The sequence below is a fragment of the Erpetoichthys calabaricus genome, chromosome 8, assembly GCF_900747795.2.
Source record: "Erpetoichthys calabaricus chromosome 8, fErpCal1.3, whole genome shotgun sequence".
Classification (NCBI taxonomy): Eukaryota; Metazoa; Chordata; class Cladistia; order Polypteriformes; family Polypteridae; genus Erpetoichthys; species Erpetoichthys calabaricus.
This window is the reverse complement of record NC_041401.2, coordinates 2,779,215-2,798,981: the sequence shown is the minus strand read 5'-3', so window position 1 is coordinate 2,798,981 and position 19,767 is coordinate 2,779,215. Positions and strand designations below refer to the sequence as shown.

The following is a 19,767-nucleotide window of genomic DNA, read 5'->3' as shown; positions in this document are numbered from 1 at the left end:
TCTAGAAGACCTGCAGGGCTGCCCTCTAAGTGAGTTCTCATTGGCTGTTCTAATTTTAGGCTGACCCCCACCACTTTGTACTTTGGTCGGATCATTTTGAGCATCGGCTTCATCGTTTACTGCCTGCGGCTCGTGGACATTTTTACTGTAAATAAAAACCTGGGGCCAAAGATCATCATAGTGAAGCGCATGGTAAGTGTGTGTGGATGTGTGGGCATTGCCTGCAAGGGACACTGTGTTGTGACCTTTTTGTGTGTTTCTTCCTCAGCTCAAAGACATCTTCTTCTTCCTCTTCCTGCTGGGTGTTTGGGTTGTGGCCTATGGAGTCGCCAGACAGGCCATCCTGATTGAGAATGAGACCAGGCTGGAATGGATATTCCGTGGGGTCGTGTACCAGCCTTACCTCACCATCTTTGGACAGATGCCCTCAAGCATGGACAGTAAGCTTGGCATGTGCTGGGGGTAGGGTGGTACTGCCCTCAAACTGCCACTAAGAAATGATTGGCAGATCTTTCCTCCAATCAGCATTTTTCTTCATTTTTTTTTTTTGCCTTTTTACTGATTTTGTGTGTCGCCTCCTAATGCTGCAGTACTGCCCCTTGTGTTTTAAAATGTCACCTGTTAATGCTGCAGTGCCACCCCTTGAATTTTAGACGTGCCACCTCTTAATGCTGCACTGTCACCCCTTGTACTTTCAACATGTTGCCTTATAATGCTGCAGTACTGCCCCTTGTATTTTAAAAATGTCACCTGTTAATGTTGCAGTACCACCCCTTGTGCTTTCGACATGTCACCTCGTAATGCTGCAGCGCCACCTCTTCAATTTTAGATGTGTCACCTCTTAATGCTGCAGTGCCACCCCTTGAATTTTAGATGTGCCACCTCTTAATGCTGCAGAGCCACCCCTTGAATTTTAGACGTGTCACCTCTTAATGCTGCAGTGCCACCCATTGAATTTTAGACGTGTCACCTCTTAATGCTGCAGTGCCACTCCTTGAATTTTAGACGTGTCACCTCTTAATGCTGCAGTGCCACCCCTTGAATTTTAGACGTGTCACCTCTTAATGCTGCAGTGCCACCCCCTGAATTTTAGACGTGCCACCCCCTGAATTTTAGACGTGCCACCTCTTAATGCTGCAGTGCCACCCATTGAATTTTAGACGTGTCACCTCTTAATGCTGCAGTGCCACTCCTTGAATTTTAGACGTGTCACCTCTTAATGCTGCAGTGCCACCCCTTGAATTTTAGACGTGTCACCTCTTAATGCTGCAGTGCCACCCCCTGAATTTTAGATGTGCCACCTCTTAATGCTGCAGTGCCACCCCTTGAATTTTATATGTGCCACCTCTTAATGCTGCAGTGCCACCCCTTGAATTTTAGATGTGCCACCTCTTAATGCTGCAGTGCCACCCCTTGAATTTTAGACGTGTCACCTCTTAATGCTGCAGTGCCACCCCTTGAATTTTAGACGTGTCACCTCTTAATGCTGCAGTGCCACCCCTTGAATTTTAGATGTGCCACCTCTTAATGCTGCAGTGCCACCCCTTGAATTTTAGACGTGTCGCCTCTTAATGCTGCAGCACCAACCCTTGAATTTTAGATGTGTCACCTCGTAATGCTGCAGTGCCACCCCCTGAATTTTAGACATGTCACCTCTTAATGCTGCAGTGCCACCCCTTGAATTTTAGATGTCACCTCTTAATGCTGCAGCACCAACCCTTGAATTTTAGACGTGTCACCTCTTAATGCTGCAGTGCCACCCCTTGAATTTTAGATGTGTCACCTCTTAATGCTGCAGTGCCACCCCTTGAATTTTAGATGTGTCACCTCTTAATGCTGCAGTGCCACCCCTTGAATTTTAGATGTGTCACCTCTTAATGCTGCAGCACCAACCCTTGAATTTTAGATGTGTCACCTCTTAATGCTGCAGTGCCACCCCTGAATTTTAGATGTGCCACCTCTTAATGCTGCAGTGCCACCCCTTGAATTTTAGACGTGTCACCTCTTAATGCTGCAGTGCCACCCCTTGAATTTTAGATGTGCCACCTCTTAATGCTGCAGTGCCACCCCTTGTACTTTGTGTGTGCCATCTCTCTTTGAAGGTTCTGGGCCACCACTGACCTCAGCTCTCAAGTCCAGGCAGCAGTCCGAAGTGAAGGGGTGAGCTTTAGCACTCTGGGTGGGTCAAGAGGCCTACTGTATGCGTTGTAATGACATGAATTTTTAGAGACTGTGAGGGGTTGGGGACCAACAAGGTATGACAAAGTAAGGCAAAGAAAAAAGTTCAAATGCCATCTCAAAACATCATCTACTGCCGTACAGTGACCCTGTCCCCGATCAAGTGACTTGTATTCCGCGGAGCTCCATGTTCGCTGGTTGCCAATTGAACGTCAAATTGAATGTCGACTTCCGATACCGTCATTCTTTAAATAGTGTGGAAGTGATGGGCGAAACCCGGTCGTGACATCACAGTTCATCTTGGGATTCGTCCTCCGGTCTGCAGGTGAAAGATTAACAAATGCAGACCCTCAGGCATTTGAAAAGGGGGCTTATCTTGCTTCAGCACTGTTGATGCCCCCCATGCACACACATGTGACAGTGTTTGAGTGCCACAGTGAAGCCAAAAGGCCCACCAACTTAACCCTCCTTTGTCTTCTTCCAGGTGTGAACTACGACAGAAGCCAGTGCACCATGAATGGCACCAACCCCACCAAACCCAAGTGCCCCATTCTGGACAGTAACGGGAAGCCGGCCTTCCCCACCTGGCTGACCATCATTCTTGTCTGCATCTACCTGCTGTTTGCCAACATTTTGCTCCTCAACCTGCTGATTGCCATGTTCAAGTAAGTGTGCAGGGCACCTGACAAAGCTAACTGGCATTAGGTGGTAGAATACAGAATGTGGGTCTGGGGGGGTACTGGGTGAAGATGTTATGTGCAAAGGGGGGGGGGAGGGGGGTTAAGAAAACCTGCTTGTGGTTTTCTTTGGCGACCTCTGGTGGCAGTCTGTGCAGCTGCATCTGCTTTAAGAGTGGCAGCTGACATGTAGAAATGACCACAGAACACAAAGTGGCACATGCCCACCTAAATGCCCTCTGTGTGGTTTACCTTTCCTCACAGGATGCACTTGGTGCCATGTGGCTCTTTACAGCCCCCCTGCAAGGTGCACCACTATTGACATTAGATGCTAAGTGCCAGCTTCCTTCCTGATGCACCTTCTTCACAGTATACTGTGGGTGCCAGATGCCTATTTAATGCCACCTCAGTGTGACATGCCCTTCTTCCCCAGTAGTTCAAGCTAGTTAAAGTATGCCAGCTCTGTTCCCTTATCATTTCAGTATTCACTAAGTGCTCTGTGCCAGCCCAGTTTACCAGCTGTGCCCATTCTCCATTGTCCCAGGCCATTTTGGGGATCATCTTAATGGGTGTCCTTTGTCTTCACAGCTTCACTTTCCAGATGGTACAGGACAACAATGACCAGATCTGGAAGTTCCAGCGTTTTGGGCTGATCAAGGAGTACCACTGTCACCCGACATTCCCACCACCCTTCATCATCTTGGTGCACATCTACTTGTTCTTCAAGCGGGTTACCAAGCGGAAGGAGGACAAGAGATACAAGCAGTTCAGTAAGTTTGAAACACAACCGAGCTGCTTGCATTGTGCCAGGCTGTGTGCCACTGGGCAGTGACTGAAAATCAACGTGGTGCTGCTTTGGGTGTTCAGGTGTGCCAAGGTGTTAAACTGACACTCAAGGAAGTGCTGGAGATGCTTTTTGCTGGGGAGAGCTTTGCCCCTTTCTATGTGCTTGCCTTCCAGAACAAGAGCTGCCCAACAGCGAGGAGATGGCGCTCCTCTCCTGGGAGTCCTTCATGAAGGAGATCTACCTGATGAGACTGCAGCAGAAGCTGAGCAACAGCAACGAGCAGAAGATCCAGGACCTGGCCGATAGGTAGGAGGGCACACAGACCCAGACACTTGAGTGCCACCTGCTTCTCGGGCTCAGGTCATTGAATATGTCACCCGCAGCACCCTCCTGTCATTTGGGCACTCATATACACCCCCACTTTGCCACACACACTCCTGCCTACTGTTGGGTGTGTCTTTACATGAGTTAGCAAAACAGCCTGTCCAATGGTGTGAGTTGGGGGCGGAGACTCCACTGTCCTGGGGTGGGTGTGGAGGATTGTTGGAAGCGAAAGGACCAGCAGATGGTGAGAAATCCAAGACTCGTAGTCAAAAATGGAAGACAATTATCCAGATTCTGGTTGCTAGGATGTTGATTGGCATAAAGATGCCCATTCAGGAGATTCACCAACTAGCACAGAAATAATAAACTCTCTCTTAGGCCAGTCAGAGACACAGCGGCATAGCTAGAGTTCGTGCTCGTGCTTCAATTTAGAAGAATAATAGACAGAGAAGAACATTAGAACACCATTCATCCCAACAAAGCTCGCCAGTCGGTGGGATATGTGTGAGGCCCCAAGCCTGACCCTAAGCAGCATATCCAAGGGCCAGCCGCTGTCCAAAGCTAAACAAACTAACTCAACTCGCCCTGCTTGATAAAGCCTTGGAATTTCTGAAGGTCCCTAGAAAAGCCCACAAGGGTGGAGGATGTGTGGTGCCAGGAGCTTGTGAAGGACCTTCAGGTCCCTGTTTTCGACCTCATTGAGAAGACGTTAAACCGCAGCGGTGAGGTCAGCAGCCTCAAACATTCTTGATCTTCACAGAGTTGAGTCATCTCAGTTGTAACGTTGAACTTCACGTGTTCTGTCTCAGCTCCAGACAGTGAAGAACATTTGATGGAAAGTATCAGGAGCTGAATGTTTGTTGGAAGACTGTCGATCTCGAAGAAGTCCAAATGCTTCATATTGGAAGTTATTGGGTGGCTGAAACAAGCCCAAAGTGCAGTGGTCTGGTGGAAGTGACCATCATGGGCTGCTTTCAGAGCTGAATCGGAATAAAAATAATTCGGGGGTCCTTCTATCCCTTATACAGGGTGAGCCAATAAGAATTACCACCACATTTCAAACATTTAGTCTACAAAAACGCTACGAGATAAAATCAATTTCATTACGACACAAGAAAGGGAATACAAAGTAGATGTTTTTTGTGGTGTTTTAAAAATGAGGTCTTCAAGGTGGTGGCCATCATTAGCAGTACGCTCTTTGAGACGATTTCTGAACACTCGCATGACTCATTCGGCCATTTCAAGGTGAACAGCGTCCTTCAAGGTTTTGAGGTCGGTGTGTGTATCCCTTCAACTGTGTATCACGGAGTGAGATCAGACGAACGTGAAGACCCCCCGACATCGCCGTGCAAGGAGATCAGCTTCCCCGGAAACATCTCTCACAAAACTTGCATGGATCTCCGCGCAGGCCGCGTGAGCTGTCACTCCATCCTGTTGACACCAGGCCTCCACCACATCCATTACTTCCAGTTGGGGCCACAAAAAGTTCTTTAGCATTTCAATGTGACGTTCTGAAGTGACGGTGACCGTCGCTCCCCGTTTCTCAATAAAGTAAGAGCCTACAATGGCAAATTCTGCAATGGCGCCCCAAACTTTAACACGTGTGCTCACCATGTGGAGGTCTCTGATGAAGTTCACCAGGGTTGGTTTCAGCCCAATAGTGAAAGTTTCACTTATTTACACAACCATTCAAATGGAAATGGGCCTCATGGCTGACGTCACATGACGATGGCATCTCTGCAGAATGTTGGCGCACAACTCTCTACGGCTCTGCCAGTCTCTCCCAGTGAGTTGTATGGATGGAAATGAAGGTTCTCATGGAAAATCAAAGACGTGTTGGAAATGCCGAAGTGCGCTGAACGTCTAGCAGACTGCAAAATGGATGCCCTTATAGCTGGGCTGTTTTCAGTCCGAGGACAGCCTGGAGATTTTCTGTTCAATGTTGTACCCGTCTGTCTAAATTTAAAAATTTTTTCTGATTTGGGACGTCGTCACCGTTAGGAGGAATGCTGAAGTGCGTTTGGAAGGCGCCTTGTGTAGTGATGATGGATTTGTCGTTTTTTGAAGAACAGCGAAAGCACAGTGCGCACCGGACCAAGGGATGTGGCCGACTGAAAACTACAAGGGATCGCCTATCAAAGGACCCCCCCACACTCCCCAACCCACCTCACACAATGACCTTGAGAAATGGGGTACTTCGGTTTGGCTCACCCTATATATAGAAATAGGATTGATGAGCCACAGATGGAGGGAGGTGATGCAGAAGTGCTGGGAAATCGGGGGTTTGGGTATGGGATTAATAAGAGTAGATGGAAAGACCCCAAACAGAAATTGGAGAGAAGAAAACCTTGTGAGCTGTAAATGTAAATGAATTAATGCTGTTGGGGTGTAGACGAAGAGACCCCAAAGGACAGTAATGTGACTGGATGGAAAAGACCAGGAGGGGACAAAGTTAAGTTGGAAATGATCAATCTGGGGGGATCCCCAGTGAGAAATTATGGGGCAGATGGAAAGACCCCAGTGTACAGTAATGGTGACATGGGGTTTGATCCTCATGAACGACAGAGCAGAGATCAGTGTGACGTAAGGAATGGGGACAACTGGAAAGACCACCAAACAGAATGTAAAAGGGGGAATTGACTGAGAGACCCCAAAAGGAAGATGAAATAACTGAACACCTCAATGTGTATTGAGAGGTGGGGTGGGGAGTGTGCAGTAATGGGGGGGACCCCAATCAGCAAATGGGGGGCGGAGTTCAATGTAAATCATTCTTAGTGGGGCTTGCCCAGTACTAAGGGGGTAGACAAGGAGACCCCAATGTGTAGTAAATAGGGGAGGAGCAGGAAGATTTGGGCAGGTTTTATTTCAGGGACCACCTATGAGATTGGAAGGGGTTCCATTTGAAATAATTCATCTTGTGGGGGCACCAGTGACAGCTGAAGGGGGCATAATGAAGGACCCTCACAGGAACCAACATTAAGATGGGGTGGGGAGCAGCCGTCTATCTGAAATAATTAATCAAGAGGGCACAATGAGAATTAGGAGAGACCCTAATGACGGGCAGTTCTTTAGTTAAAATGGGATGTTGGGATGCCCGCACTCGCTCTTGACCACATTGGCTCATTCTTGCAGGGTTGGCATTTTGGTCAAACTAGTGGAAGGTGACAATGGCAGGCAGGTCATTGAGAAGCGTCTGGCTCACTTGGAGGAGCAGGTGAGATTTGGGCAGATAAATGGTGTGGCATGTTGGCCTCTGGGTGGCGCTGACACTGGCGCTATGCTTCTCTTGCAGGTGTCAATGTCTACTGAGGCGTTAGGCTGGATTGTGAACGCCTTGGCGGCCAAAGGCTTCGGCTCCTGCCAGGGGGAGCTGGCATGCTGTGAGTTGTTGGTCTTTTCTTTTGGGTGCCCCCTGATTTGCACCTCCCATTTGTTTTGTTTTTTTCTGCCACCCATCTTTGTGATTCTCAATTACTGAGCAGGTGGGAAGAGAAAGGAGGTGGAGCAGAAAGAGACCCTCGACAAGAAGGTGGTCCCCGAGCGTCACCATCATGTGAATGCCAGACAGCTGCTGTACCCGGGCTCAAGTGTCAAGCGTTTTCCTGTGCCAGATGAGAGGGTGCCCTGGGAGGTATAGTTACTTACCTGGCATACCTGTTGGTGGCGGGGCTGACTGACGTGGTGCCCTATAGATATTGATCCGCAGCCAGGTGTAGGGCCGCATGGTATGGTGGCCTCTTAAGCTGACGTGTCTGCGCTGCTTCCTGCAGGTCGACTTCAGTGCCTACAAGCCCCTGGTATACAACGCCCAGACAGGACCTGCGACCGAAGAACCAAACGGCCAGTAAGTGAAGAAACAGGCAAAATGTGCAGAATTAGGCTTTGATTTGTTACATTTGTCTTGATTCGAACCTAGCTTTGTATGGAATGGTTTTTGATTTTAAATAAATTCATCCATCCATCCATTTTCCAACCCGCTGAATCCAAACACAGGGTCATGGGGGGTCTGCTGGAGCCAATCCCAGCCAACACAGGGCACAAGGCAGGAACCAATCCCGGGCAGGGTGCCAACCCACCGCAGTAAATAAATTCAATAAAATGTTAATAAATAAATAAATTTGTCGTGACTGTATGGAATGTCATCTTTGCAGTAAGGAGACGGTGGAAGATTGTGGGTTTGCTTCCTGGTTCCTCCCTGTGTGCAGAGCGCTTTGAGTACTGAGAAAAGTGCTATATAAATGTAATGAATTATTATTATTATTATTATTATTATTATTATCTGTTTCTAACTAAAAATCAATAAAAATAAAAAAAAAGAAAGAAAGAAACAGGTGGTGGCTGTGAATGAAGTGCCCTTTCTCTCCCTTCTTTGTTTTATAACACGTGAACCTTTATCTCTCCAGGTCTGCTGCTGCTGGCTCTGCTCAAACATACAGGTGAGTCGTGTGGAGATGTGTGACACGTGTGACAATATCGTCAAGTGGAGAAGGTAAAGCACCAGTTTGGTGCTCTCAACCTGTTCATAGTCATTTTTATGATTTGTGTGAAATTTACCGTTGACCCGCGCCTAAGGCCAGGCTTGTACTTCACACGTGACGTGACGCCTGCTCCAGTGGACGCTCCTGCTAAGCGTTGTCCTGTTTATACTTGTGTGCGTATGTTACATAAATCTGGAGGAATCCAGCAGGTGGCAGTGTGTGATGTCATCACGGTGACAACAGGTTCGGCTTCGTTGAGTTGTGAATTGCCTGGAACAGCCCGACTTTTTGCTGGGACTGCAACTCACGCACGCGTCGTGTTCATTTCTGAGGACCTGCTCAGAGGACGCATCAAATGAACGCTGGGAACGCATGGCAGCCATGATGTGTGTGTGAAGTATAAACGAGCCCTAACCCCTCACAGCGTCCTATCTCCTCTCCCTTTGCTCCTTCACTCTTTCCTCACCTCTGAAAATCCACAGTGCTCAGGATGTTCTCTGGTCTTCCTCCAGTGCCATGTCTTGGAACGTTGAGATGCAAACTGCACTTAGCATTCTGCCTCATGGACGGCGCTATACAGCATGTGCAGGGGCTCCCTGGAGTGTACAGACCCCCTCTTCAAAAATATTGGAACAGCAAAAAAAATGTTTTTGTTGTACAGTTTGGGTTTGATCAGCTGATAAACATCTCGACGTGTTCAACAATCCAGAAGATGTCACCTTTTGTAGCAGACTCCTGTCCACAGTGTCTTAGTCTAGGACCAGGGGTGTCCTGTTTAAACCCACTGACTGCGACTTCTCAATTCTTTGACCGGTGACAAGTTCACGTGTTGTTAAAAGGGACAAACCGACATGAGGACCACAGAGCTGTCTATGGGCAAAAAGCTGAGAAACGACGGAGAATCAGTCTGATGAACTGCACAAGCCGATGGACCAACAATCTGGAATGTTCTGAAAAAGGAAGAAACCACTGGAGTCCTGAATAACTGACATCAGCCAAGTCGGCCAATGGAAACAGCAGCAGCTGAAGACAGAAACATGGAGACAGCTGTGAAGAAAAGCCCAAAAACAGGGGACAGTGACAGGGCAGGAGTGAAGGTGCTCAAAGACTTCAAGATCAGAACTATAGAGGCCATGTCACAAGAGTAGTAAGAATCAGAAAGCCAGATTGGACGAGCCACAAGTTTTATGGACTGAGGAGACCAAGATGAACGTCTGCCAAAGTGATGGGAAGTCCAAAGTGAGGAGGGACACGAGATCTGCTTATGTCCCCAAACATATGAGCTTGTCCATCAAGCACGGTGGAGTTAGAATCATGGCTTGGGTTAGGATGGCTGGTTCTGGAACAGGATGTTCTGTGTGAGTTTCACACAAACATTAGGAGGTTTTTCTTCACACTGAGGACCACAGTCGCCTGGAGCAAGTGACCAAGTAGTGTGGTGGACAGGAGGACTTCAGGGACCCTCAAAACTCGACTTGATGTCATTCGGAAGAGTTAAGTGGATGGGACTGGTGAGCTTTGTTGGGTTCAGATGGCCTGTTCTCGTCTAAATCGTTCTGATGTTCTAATGAAACTCACGATGGCAGCAGAAGAATGACATCAAACGTCTACAGAACCATTCTGTCTGCCAATTTACAGGGAAACGCATCCCAGCTCATCAAACCTTCTAACTTCTGGTAGTTATTCAGATATTTTATGTTGATATTTGGAATCGTTGTTTTTCTTTGGTGCCATTTTGACCGTCACTTAGAGTCGTGTATATTCAGCGTTATTCTGGGCACCCGTCATGTGGGCACACGTAGTTGTCACAGGTATGTTCCTGATTTCGTCTTTATGGATTTAAAGGTGGCGGTGATCCTTCTCTATCAGAGCTGCAAATAAAGCCCATATTGCATCGCCGTACAGAAGATTCGTGGTGAATGTTAAAGTCTCGTTTCTGCCGCCCTTGGCTATCACTTTCTGTGTCGTTCCTTTTTGCTCGTCGCGCGACTTTTTCTGATCTTTCTGGTGTTGACCCATTTGCCTTGTGCTTGTACGTTTCTCTCTTCGTCACTTTTCACATAATGGCTGCTTTGCAGTCATAACATCGGGAGGAACTTCCATCACGAAGCCAGACTAGGATGCCAACCACACGGCCAACTCAACTAAGGACCTCATCAGGTTTTAGACTGGACAAGTCAATCCCCAGACCATAACTCAATTGGACACAAAGAGGACCCTGAAGAGAAACAAACAGCAGGACCGGACTGGGAAGACAGAACAAAAGAAGAAAAGGCCACCATTTGGAGATGTCGAGAGTCACAGGCTGGGTGACGCTGGCGTTACAAGCAATTCAACCAAGTCTTACGATTACCTGTTCCTGAACTCCAAAAGATGCAATCTTGTGTAACGTTCAACACATCGTGATGTCGATCGCAGGAAATAAAAGCTGAAGTTCTGAACTCTCATCTCATATTCATCTTTTCATCTCAAACCCAAACGTCTTCAGTGAAGAGCAACAACCAATGAATTGGCCTCGCCGTTCCAGTCCTCATTGCAGTGTGGCACAGTGGGTGAGGCTGCCAACCTGAGGCTGACACTAAGTGACCCTGAGCAAGTCACTTCATCAACCTGTCCTCCGATTGGAAAACAAAAGAAATGGAGCTGATTGTATCTCAAATACTGGGAGTCACTTTGGATAAGTAAACGTAAATTCTAGGAAGTCTTCCTCTTGAACCCCACATCCCGTCGATGTCATTATTTTCCGTACTTTTGCCTTATATTGGAATTATTTAGGTGCTGCAGGTCAGGTCAGGTCAGGTCGGGGAGCCTGCACTGGTAGAGTGTGTTGCTGCACCCACCACACGACGAAACAGCTCAGGATCCTGGATGGCGACCCCCCCCCCCCCAGGTAAACACGTAAACCAGTCCCCCCCTCCGGAAATGACCCTCTATCTGCTGCAACCAGATGTTACATGGGCATCCCCTCGGCCTGGTCCAGCCACTCAGGTCCTCAACAATGAGGATCACCCTCGGGTAATCGCACCACATGTCCATAGTGTCGTAACTGACACCCCCCTCACAATGCAGGTCATGTGCCTCATTTGGGACCCCGTGAGCAACACAAAGTCAAACCAGTGGGACCCCAGGACCCTCTAAAGAGACACACATGAAGGAGTCCAGTCCTCGTCTCAGGTCACTGGGTAGCGGCCATGGCTCACAAACAGGGAGCACCAGGACTCTAAAGACTTGGACCTTCGTCCTTTTGCTGAGATATCAGGAGCATCACACACCCCTTTATGGTGACCTCATGATGCCCCTTGCTCTCCCAATCTATCTACTGACTTCATAGGAAGACTCACCAGAGTCATGAATGTCACCACTGAGGTCAGTAAACCTCTCAATGACGAGGTTGTCACTCTCTCCGCAGACAGACACACTGCTGATGGCCGTCCCCAAGAGGTCATTAAAGGCCTGGATCTTTGGTTTTTATCAGGACCCTCGCAAGCCCAGACACTCAGAATCCTCACTCAGTCTCTCGAGACCCCCCATCAGAGCCTCCATTGACTCTGCAAAGATCACAGCATCGTCAGCAAAGTCAAGATCAGTGAATCTCACTTCACCAACAGATGACCCACAGCCGCTGGACCCCACGACCTTGCCCAACACCCAGTCCATGATTCCAGCATTGAACAGAGTAGGAGCAGAACACACCAGTGATAGACCCCCAGAATCAACTGGGAAAAAAACGCAGAGGGTCTGCCACCACTCCACAGAGCACTCACAGTTCCAGTGTACAGGCCGGCCATGATATCCAGCAATCTCGAGAGGATCCCGCAAACCCTCAGCACGTCCCACAGGGCAAATCAATCAACTGAGTCGAACGCTTTATGAAAATTGACCAAGGTTGCAAAGAAACTCTGCTGATATTTGCGTTTGTGCTTCATGAGACCCCCTCAATGCCAGGATGCGGTCGATGGTCGACTTCTTAGCTGCTGCCCAACTCTGATTTTTGCTCAGGTCCTTTTTGAATGAACTTCTTATGCTTTATAAGGTATGAGAAGTTCTGTCTACTGCATCTACCACTGCCCGCTCCTGTGCCCTGCCCTCCAGTTGGCCCCCTGTGGCCCCGCCCTCTTCTTGTGTTGTATCATGACCCCGCCCCCTATGTGTGTTTTTCCTATACCTCCACTCCCAGATGCATTTTCCATTTGGCCCCGCCCTCCTAGGTATCATTCCCTTAGATCCTGCTCCGCCCACATTAATTCTCTCACTTAGGCCACGCCCCTTTTTAAACACTTTTTTTTCCCTTTTCTTTGACTTATCAGGAATCCCATGGGAAGGACGGGCCTGAGCGGAAGAGGGAAACTCCATCATCTGGGACCCAACTACTCCATGGACCTGATCCTCACCTGGTGAGAGGTGCCGCCGCTCGGCCTTACCATGTGCCATCTTCTCATGTTTGGACATGGTGAGGTGCTCACAGTGAATGTGTTTACATGCATTTTAATAATCCGCTCATTCGACTTCGGTTTCTAAAATGCCATGTTGAAAAAATCAGGATGTTGGTCTTTGAGAAACTGGGTGAACACACGTAGATTTCGGATCGTGTTATGCGGCCAGGTTGCAGTTACGGATTGCGTGTCCACTGCGTGTGTCTGTGGCCAAGGTGCCCACACGATCACTGGGTCCGGGCTCGTCACATCTCTCAACTTACAGCAGATCTTTACAAATGGCCTTCTTGACATCCTGAAGTTGTTCTTCCTGAACTCCTTCCAGGCTTTACTTCACACGCGCATCCAGCAGCCATGGATAGCAAATGGTGGAAGCCTCCACAAATGTACGTTTCCTGAGAGAAACGCTCGGGCGATGGCGTGATGCCTTCTCCTCATTTAAATAATTTCAGAAATCGCTAAATTTACGTTGAGCGCACAGTGCTGAACTCTGGAGACGCAGCCCCCCCATGCTTGTTTTTGGGGTCCACCAGGACATTTAACTCTTTGATTTAATGACGTCAGAGCATTTTGCCAGGAGAGAACACCATAAGTGGTTTATTTGAGAGTCCAGACGTCCGCCTTAACCGAGTTCCTCGCCTTATCCCGGTTCAGTGTCTGCACTCCTGGGCTCTTCATTTAAAAGGATTCACTGCAAGGAGATTTCTTGGAAAATCACAGTGGCCTGAATAGAACATCTTGTGGCAGGCCAGGGGTTTGAAGGCTCCTCTCCCTTCAGTGTCATTTATTCTGATGGACATTTTTTTAAAAAAATCAGAGCCTCATTTTAGGCCAAAGCCTGCCTGTGGAGTTTCTGGCCGGCCATCTCTAGGAAGGCCAGTGAAGGTCCCGGCCTGTTTTATGGGTCTTTTTTGGAAGCCCCACACCCCTTTTCCTCCACATCTGTATCACTTCTTCATAATAACACGCCCGTGCATGCCAGACCAGTGGGCAGGTGCCAATCAATTGGGATTTGGGGGGAGGAATCCAAGTTTGATGAAGAAAAATGAGCAGACATGAAAACAGCCTGAAGAGAGACAGGCAGCAGGCTCGATTTGCGCCATCGTCCAGTCCAGTAAAGACAACGAGCGGACCCCCTTGTAGTCCGGCAGGTGATGCTGAAGCCGCCTGATTTCACGTCCCACATGGTGGTACTTGGATCTGGACCCTCTAAAGACGTCCATCTCTGCTCTCCGGTCTCATTTTGTTTGTCTTTCTGTGGTTCACTTTTAGCTGGAAGAGGAACTCGGACGGCTCGGTTTGCGTGAAAGCCGCTAAGAAGGTGCTGCGGTTCTTCTCAGTAAAGCGCAAGGAGTGCCAGCAGTGGGCCTTCCCGGGGGTGAGTAGCACATTTCTGTTCTGATATAGCGCCTTTCACAACGGGCACGACGGGTCCCACCTTATCACACACTGACTGGCACCACCCTGCTGCAAACCTCTCCACATCAGGCCCCCCCAGTAACCGGACCATAATGATACGACTCCAATCTCGTGAGGGCTTCTGGACCCCCTCAGGTGTTACTGGGAGAAATCAGAAGGGACTGGAAGATGAAAGAAGCCAAAAGGGGGGGTGTGTGCAGGGGGGTCAGACTGGCAGAGATCAATGCCAGAAAAGTCAAATGTAATTAAGGGGGGGGGCAAAGGAGTCCCCCCAAAGTCAAAATGCTGAAAAAATGAGGGCACCCGAGTGCCCAAGTGCCACCAAGTGACATCTAAACGGGTATAATAAGTCATAATCCACATCATTAAAACTAGCAGGGAGCACCAAACCAACAGCAAAGGCAGATGAGAAAAATCCTAACAAGAGTGAAATAAAACCTGTGAAGAAAAAAGAACAAAATAAATCAAAAAAACGCAATGACGACGACACCAACAGCAGCTCTCTGGCGCCTCCCAGTGTCCAAAACTCGCGGGCGGCCATTTTGAGCTCTTCATTGTGGCTGGAGCCGGGCTGAGGGGCTTCATGGGTGAAATGCGTGGAGCAGTCCGGCCAGGTGGGGGCGACAAACACAAAAGGGCCATTTAGGGACACTGGCCACGAGGTGGGAATGACAGGCACAGGGCGATGACCGCCATGACGTCACACACAGGCACATGCACAACGTTACGAACACCTGGCATCACAGCAACCAGACTGAAGCTACGTGGCATCAGAGCCTGTCAGCATTTATTGTAAATTTGATGAGATGGCACCAGGGCTCAGTGTGTGACACTTTGGATGCTAGGGGACGTCACAAAAATGCTTAAAAAGAAGATTAAAACCTTTGCTCTCTAACTAACTCACAGCAGGGTCCTTGTGATTGGGATTAATAAAGTATCTATCTATCTATCTATCTATCTAAGAGATGGAACATGTCACTCGGTAGATTCTGATGCCACCTATGGAATGTCCAAAGCATATGAAGTGCCACACACTTGGTGACACTTGCTGACTCAGCACTCGAAATGTTATACATGGGATCTGTGCTGCCACCTGGTGTCCAAAAGTGAAAACACGTTACCCAACATCCACCGCACAGAAGGTGTCACACACGGAGCACCGATGCCATGTCACATCTAGACTGCAGTAAATGGCTGTGTCACTGCATCTAAAGAACAGTATGCGGCACACATTGGGTTGTGGTGACATCCACTATCTAAACTACAGTAAATGTCACACCATGGCCTGTTATCACAGAGGGTCCAAAAAGGATCAGAAACATTGCACGGCACTTTGTGATGTCCCCTAGCATCCAAAGTGTCACTCACTGAGCCCTGGTGCCATCTCATCTAAATTACAATAAATGCAGAGACAAGCTCTGATGCCCCGTAGTGTACATTGAACGGTAAGTCACACACATCATGTGATCAGTGCCAGCGAGTGTTTAAAACTAGTAAAAGTCACACAGTGACCTCTGATGCCACCTAGTGTCTAAAGAATATAAATATGTTGTGCTGCCACCTAGTGTCCAAAGTGTCACACACTGCACCCTAATGCCATCTGAGGTCTAAAATACAGTCAAAGTGGCTAAATGACTCTGTCACCACAATAAATGACACACAGTGTGTGACTGATGCCACCCAGGCTTCAAAAACAGTGAATGTAACAAGGTGGGCTTTGATGCCACCTACCATTAAAAACAAAAGACCTCATTTTATACAGTGGGCTCAGATGCCGCCTTCTGTCTAAAACACAGTAAATGTCACCTGCCAGTCTCTGTCACGTTTAGAGTCCAAGAGGGAATACAAACAGTCAACGTGGCTCAATGGCTCTGTCACCGCAGTAAATGACACACACTGATGCCACCCAGGCTTCAAAAACAGTAAATGTAACAAAGTGGGCTCTGAGGCCACCTAGTGTCTGTAGAAATAAAAATATGTTGTGTTGCCACCTAGTGTCCAAAGTAACACACTGTGCCCCGATGCCATCTCGGGTCTAAAATACAGTCAGTGTGGCTCGATGGCTCAAAGTCTGCGTGGTGTTCAAAGAGCAGTAAGCAGCACCCAGGATCTGATTGATGTCACCAAGTGTTCACAAATAGTAAATGTCACAAAGTGACACAAAAAGGAAATCAATAAAACCCTCAGAGTCACACAATGTGTGTAAAATACGGTAAATGCTGACCAAGTGGGCTGTGTCACTACATCTAAACAGCAGTGTGTGACACACACATTGGGTTTAGGTGGCACCAAGTGTCCAAAACAGAGTCACTAAATGTCCAAATGTGAGTAGGGTTGTAGAAGTCAAATGGGTACACAATACTTTATCGAGTGTCCAAAGTGTCACACACCGAGCCCCGATGAAGTAGAATAGCCAGCACATGGTGACCATCTGGCCGAGGTCTGGAGGACTCTGACCATGTCTGACTTTCTCTATTCTGGCCGGCTGCGGACCCCCAGGTTGGTGGGCTCCATTTATTTCTTGTCACTTCTTTACGCGTACCCATTACATGGTCAGTAATTTGTAAAGCTTGCATTGGCATCTGCCCGTGAACTTGTAGCATCACCCTGAGCCTGAAGTCAGTGATGGGCACCATACAAAAAGAAACTGAACTGATGCCGACTCACACCTGCGACACGATGGCTGTGTTCCTGCGTGGGGTTCAATGACCAATCAGTGACCCACCTTGTGTGTTTGGTGCCTCCTTAGTGTTCAAAAGCAGCACACGTTACGTACGCAGCGGGTCTGCCAGTGAGTCCTGATGCCACCTAATGGCTGACATCCCATAAATGTGACATCCTCCCTCCACTACTGAATGCCCAGATTTGTGGCTGGACTTCCCTTCAGTGGCTGTCCCCAGGTCACACGTGGCACCACCCACTCCTTCAGTGCCCACCATCTTACTGAGCCAGGCACACCACATGGTAAAGAGGCAGCAGCCCGGACAAAGGCGTCCATAGGAGTCGTAACCTGGCGTCAGTCATGGTGACCACCCGGCTACAGATCTGAAGGATGAACCTCCCACAGAGGGTGACCCGCTGCCACTTGGGGGCCACACCACCCATTCAGTGGCCTGTCACTTTCTGTACTCGTAGGCCGTCCATGAGATCTGAGGGTCCATCCTGACCAGACGTCATCCACGTTTGCTGGCCAGTAGTATTGAGACACAGACAGGGCGATGCTGCAGGGCCATGCCAGCTTGGGCCATGTTGGTCCTGTCTACCAATCCTGGATCCATCCTGGCATTGCCCATTGTGTGCCTGGGTGTCCTTCAACAGTCTCATGATGCCAGCTAGCATAGGAGGGCACAAAAATGCTGCCAGTGTGTGGTGGTCCTGACGGCTGTCATTGTCCTTCTCTTGTGTCTCGGCAGGGCCCGCTGCAGCCGGGTGAAGTCTTACCCGCGAGGCTCAAGGGGATCCTCGGCTCGTTTCTCCAAAAGAAGATCACAAAGATGCTGAGTCACGGCAGGGAGGTTCGATGCTCTCGCTCTTTCCTTACGTTTGTAGGTTTGTCCCATTGCAGGAAGTGTGCCAGCCCACCCAGTCCATGATCTGCACAGTGACTGTGGGGGTCTGCTCCCCTTGGCGTGACCCTCCTCTCACCCGACTCCCCTCTCGCAGGTCTACAAGGGCTACGTGGACGACACCAGAAACACGGACGAGGCCTGGATTGAGACCACCGCCATCAACCTTCACTTTGAGGAGGACGACGAGGTGCTCGCCGAACTCAAGAAGCTTGTAAGTGTCTGGCCAGAAGTGCCACCAAGTGACCACCCCGCTGTGGTCTGCCTGGATGTGACATTTTTGCCACATTTGAACCTCGGGTTGTTGGTCTGTCAGGTGCAGACCCCGTTTATTTTTTTAATGTGCCTCGTTAGAGCGCCCCCACATGGTAACATTCAGTGTGGGTGTCATCGCCGCTCCTGATTGGTTAAAGATGTTGAGCATTGACACCCCATTATAGCGCCCATGGAGAAGGTCCTGTCGACTGTCTACGCTCCCACCCAGGTGGTCTTTATATTTGGGGGTGTCTGTTATGAGGTTGCTGAGGGGGGGAGGATTGAGGGCCTTTTTTTTTTGTTATGGGGGTGTAACATGATGCGCCCCCCCCCCCCCCATCCAGTGGCCACCTTGGTACAATACTGTGGTCCATGCCAACACAATGTGTCCCCACCAGGGGATCTCTGCCCAGAAGGGTGGGTCACATTACCTGAATAGGCCTACATGCTGTGTGCTCAGCTGGTGAGGGGGCACCACATGACCTGCGTGGTGGGAGATTAAACTCAGCAGCGCCCAGAGCAACAGGCGCCGCTCCATGCTGACCACCAGCCGGGACCCACAAAGGCTGACGTGGCCCACTGGCAGCGGGGTCCCCCCAATAAAAAATAATCATGTGGTCCTCTTTTTTTGTTTTTGCAGGACATAACAGACCCCAAAGCAGAGATCACCGCCGCCTGGCAGGACGCCGACCAGCTGGCCAAACTCACTGCCAACCACAGAGAGCTCCTGCAGAAGGTGGCAGTGATGTGGCAGGCCCACTGCTGACCACCCGGACCTCCCTGCACGCTCCGTAAGTCTGGAGGAAGAATCAGAAGCCCCAGGTCAGACCCCAGTGGCGCCCCCTTGTGCCCTCGTCATTGTAAGGCCACCCATCGCTCACTGAGTGCTCCTCTGATGTTGACCACCCTGAAGCAGATGGTGGAGCCCCGAGGCCACGTGGCAATCGTAGAAGCCTCCTCGATGTCCAGCTGGTCTTTAGGGTGCAGTGGGCAGACGGACCACCAATAGAAATGTCACTGGCGGCCACGAGTGGATGTTCTGCCAACTTGTGTGCCCCCCAAATAATCCTGCGCTTCCTTTTCCCAGTTGTGCTTTGGCTTCACTTCGCTTTTCGGTTTCTGTAGCATTTTCTGAGAGTGGGCTTCATAAATGTCATAAAGGATGAGAAGAAGAAGAATTCAAGAGCTGGGGGGCCTCCTGAGGGACCCTGTTTAACAAAAAAATAAAATAAAATCACAACTGAGTGCAAGTCAACTGCCTGCGGTGTCGTTCAGTTGCCACCTGGTCTCTTGGCTGAACGGAGTTTATGTCACGTCATGTGTCACCAGGACAGAAGTGCAGATGGAAAGGACAAGAATGTTAGTGACAGTGACCCTCCCCTCCCCCTCCCCCTCCCCCCGCAAAAGGACTCAAATCACAGACTTTGCAGGACTTTTATTTTGACGCAGCTGTGGGGGGTCTTTTTTCTTTTTTTTTTGTCCGCATTGTCACCGGGACAGGAGATGGAAAATGGCGACATATTGGAGTTCACGCAGAAGCATCTCGTGGGGAAGGGAACGAGACGTTCATTTCTGTGCGTCACAACGTTTGTGGAAAAGTCCCAGAAACACTGAGAGCGGACCGTCATTCAGGACCCCCTCGTCACTCAC

General features: G+C 49.2%; 1 protein-coding gene and 1 long non-coding RNA gene across 4 annotated transcripts in view; one reads left to right on the top strand and one right to left on the bottom strand.

Annotated features, from left to right (window-relative positions):
- Positions 1-18,883, top strand: part of LOC114656470 (transient receptor potential cation channel subfamily M member 2-like) — a 57,678-nt gene extending 38,795 nt beyond the window's left edge. The window contains exons 19-32 of the mRNA XM_051930461.1: positions 60-192; positions 269-440; positions 2,663-2,843; positions 3,444-3,625; positions 3,816-3,948; positions 7,099-7,180; positions 7,259-7,346; positions 7,449-7,597; positions 7,737-7,810; positions 12,752-12,838; positions 14,150-14,255; positions 17,710-17,841; positions 17,930-18,133; positions 18,758-18,883. Of these exons, the coding sequence (XP_051786421.1) occupies positions 60-192; positions 269-440; positions 2,663-2,843; positions 3,444-3,625; positions 3,816-3,948; positions 7,099-7,180; positions 7,259-7,346; positions 7,449-7,597; positions 7,737-7,810; positions 12,752-12,838; positions 14,150-14,255; positions 17,710-17,841; positions 17,930-18,133; positions 18,758-18,883 (1,849 nt within the window). The remainder of the gene's footprint in view (positions 1-59; positions 193-268; positions 441-2,662; positions 2,844-3,443; positions 3,626-3,815; positions 3,949-7,098; positions 7,181-7,258; positions 7,347-7,448; positions 7,598-7,736; positions 7,811-12,751; positions 12,839-14,149; positions 14,256-17,709; positions 17,842-17,929; positions 18,134-18,757) is intronic.
- LOC127528935 (uncharacterized) lies at positions 1,100-2,079 on the bottom strand. Of its 3 annotated transcripts, XR_007935559.1 has the most exons (4): positions 2,003-2,079; positions 1,916-1,958; positions 1,214-1,301; positions 1,100-1,125 (listed from the first exon to the last, which is right to left on the bottom strand). It is a non-coding gene; the product is annotated as an uncharacterized LOC127528935 (long non-coding RNA). The 3 variants fall into 3 exon arrangements; XR_007935558.1 differs by having other exon boundaries at positions 1,916-2,073; XR_007935560.1 differs by lacking the exons at positions 1,916-1,958; positions 2,003-2,079 and adding an exon at positions 1,390-1,488.
- Positions 18,884-19,767: the final 884 nt, after the last annotated feature.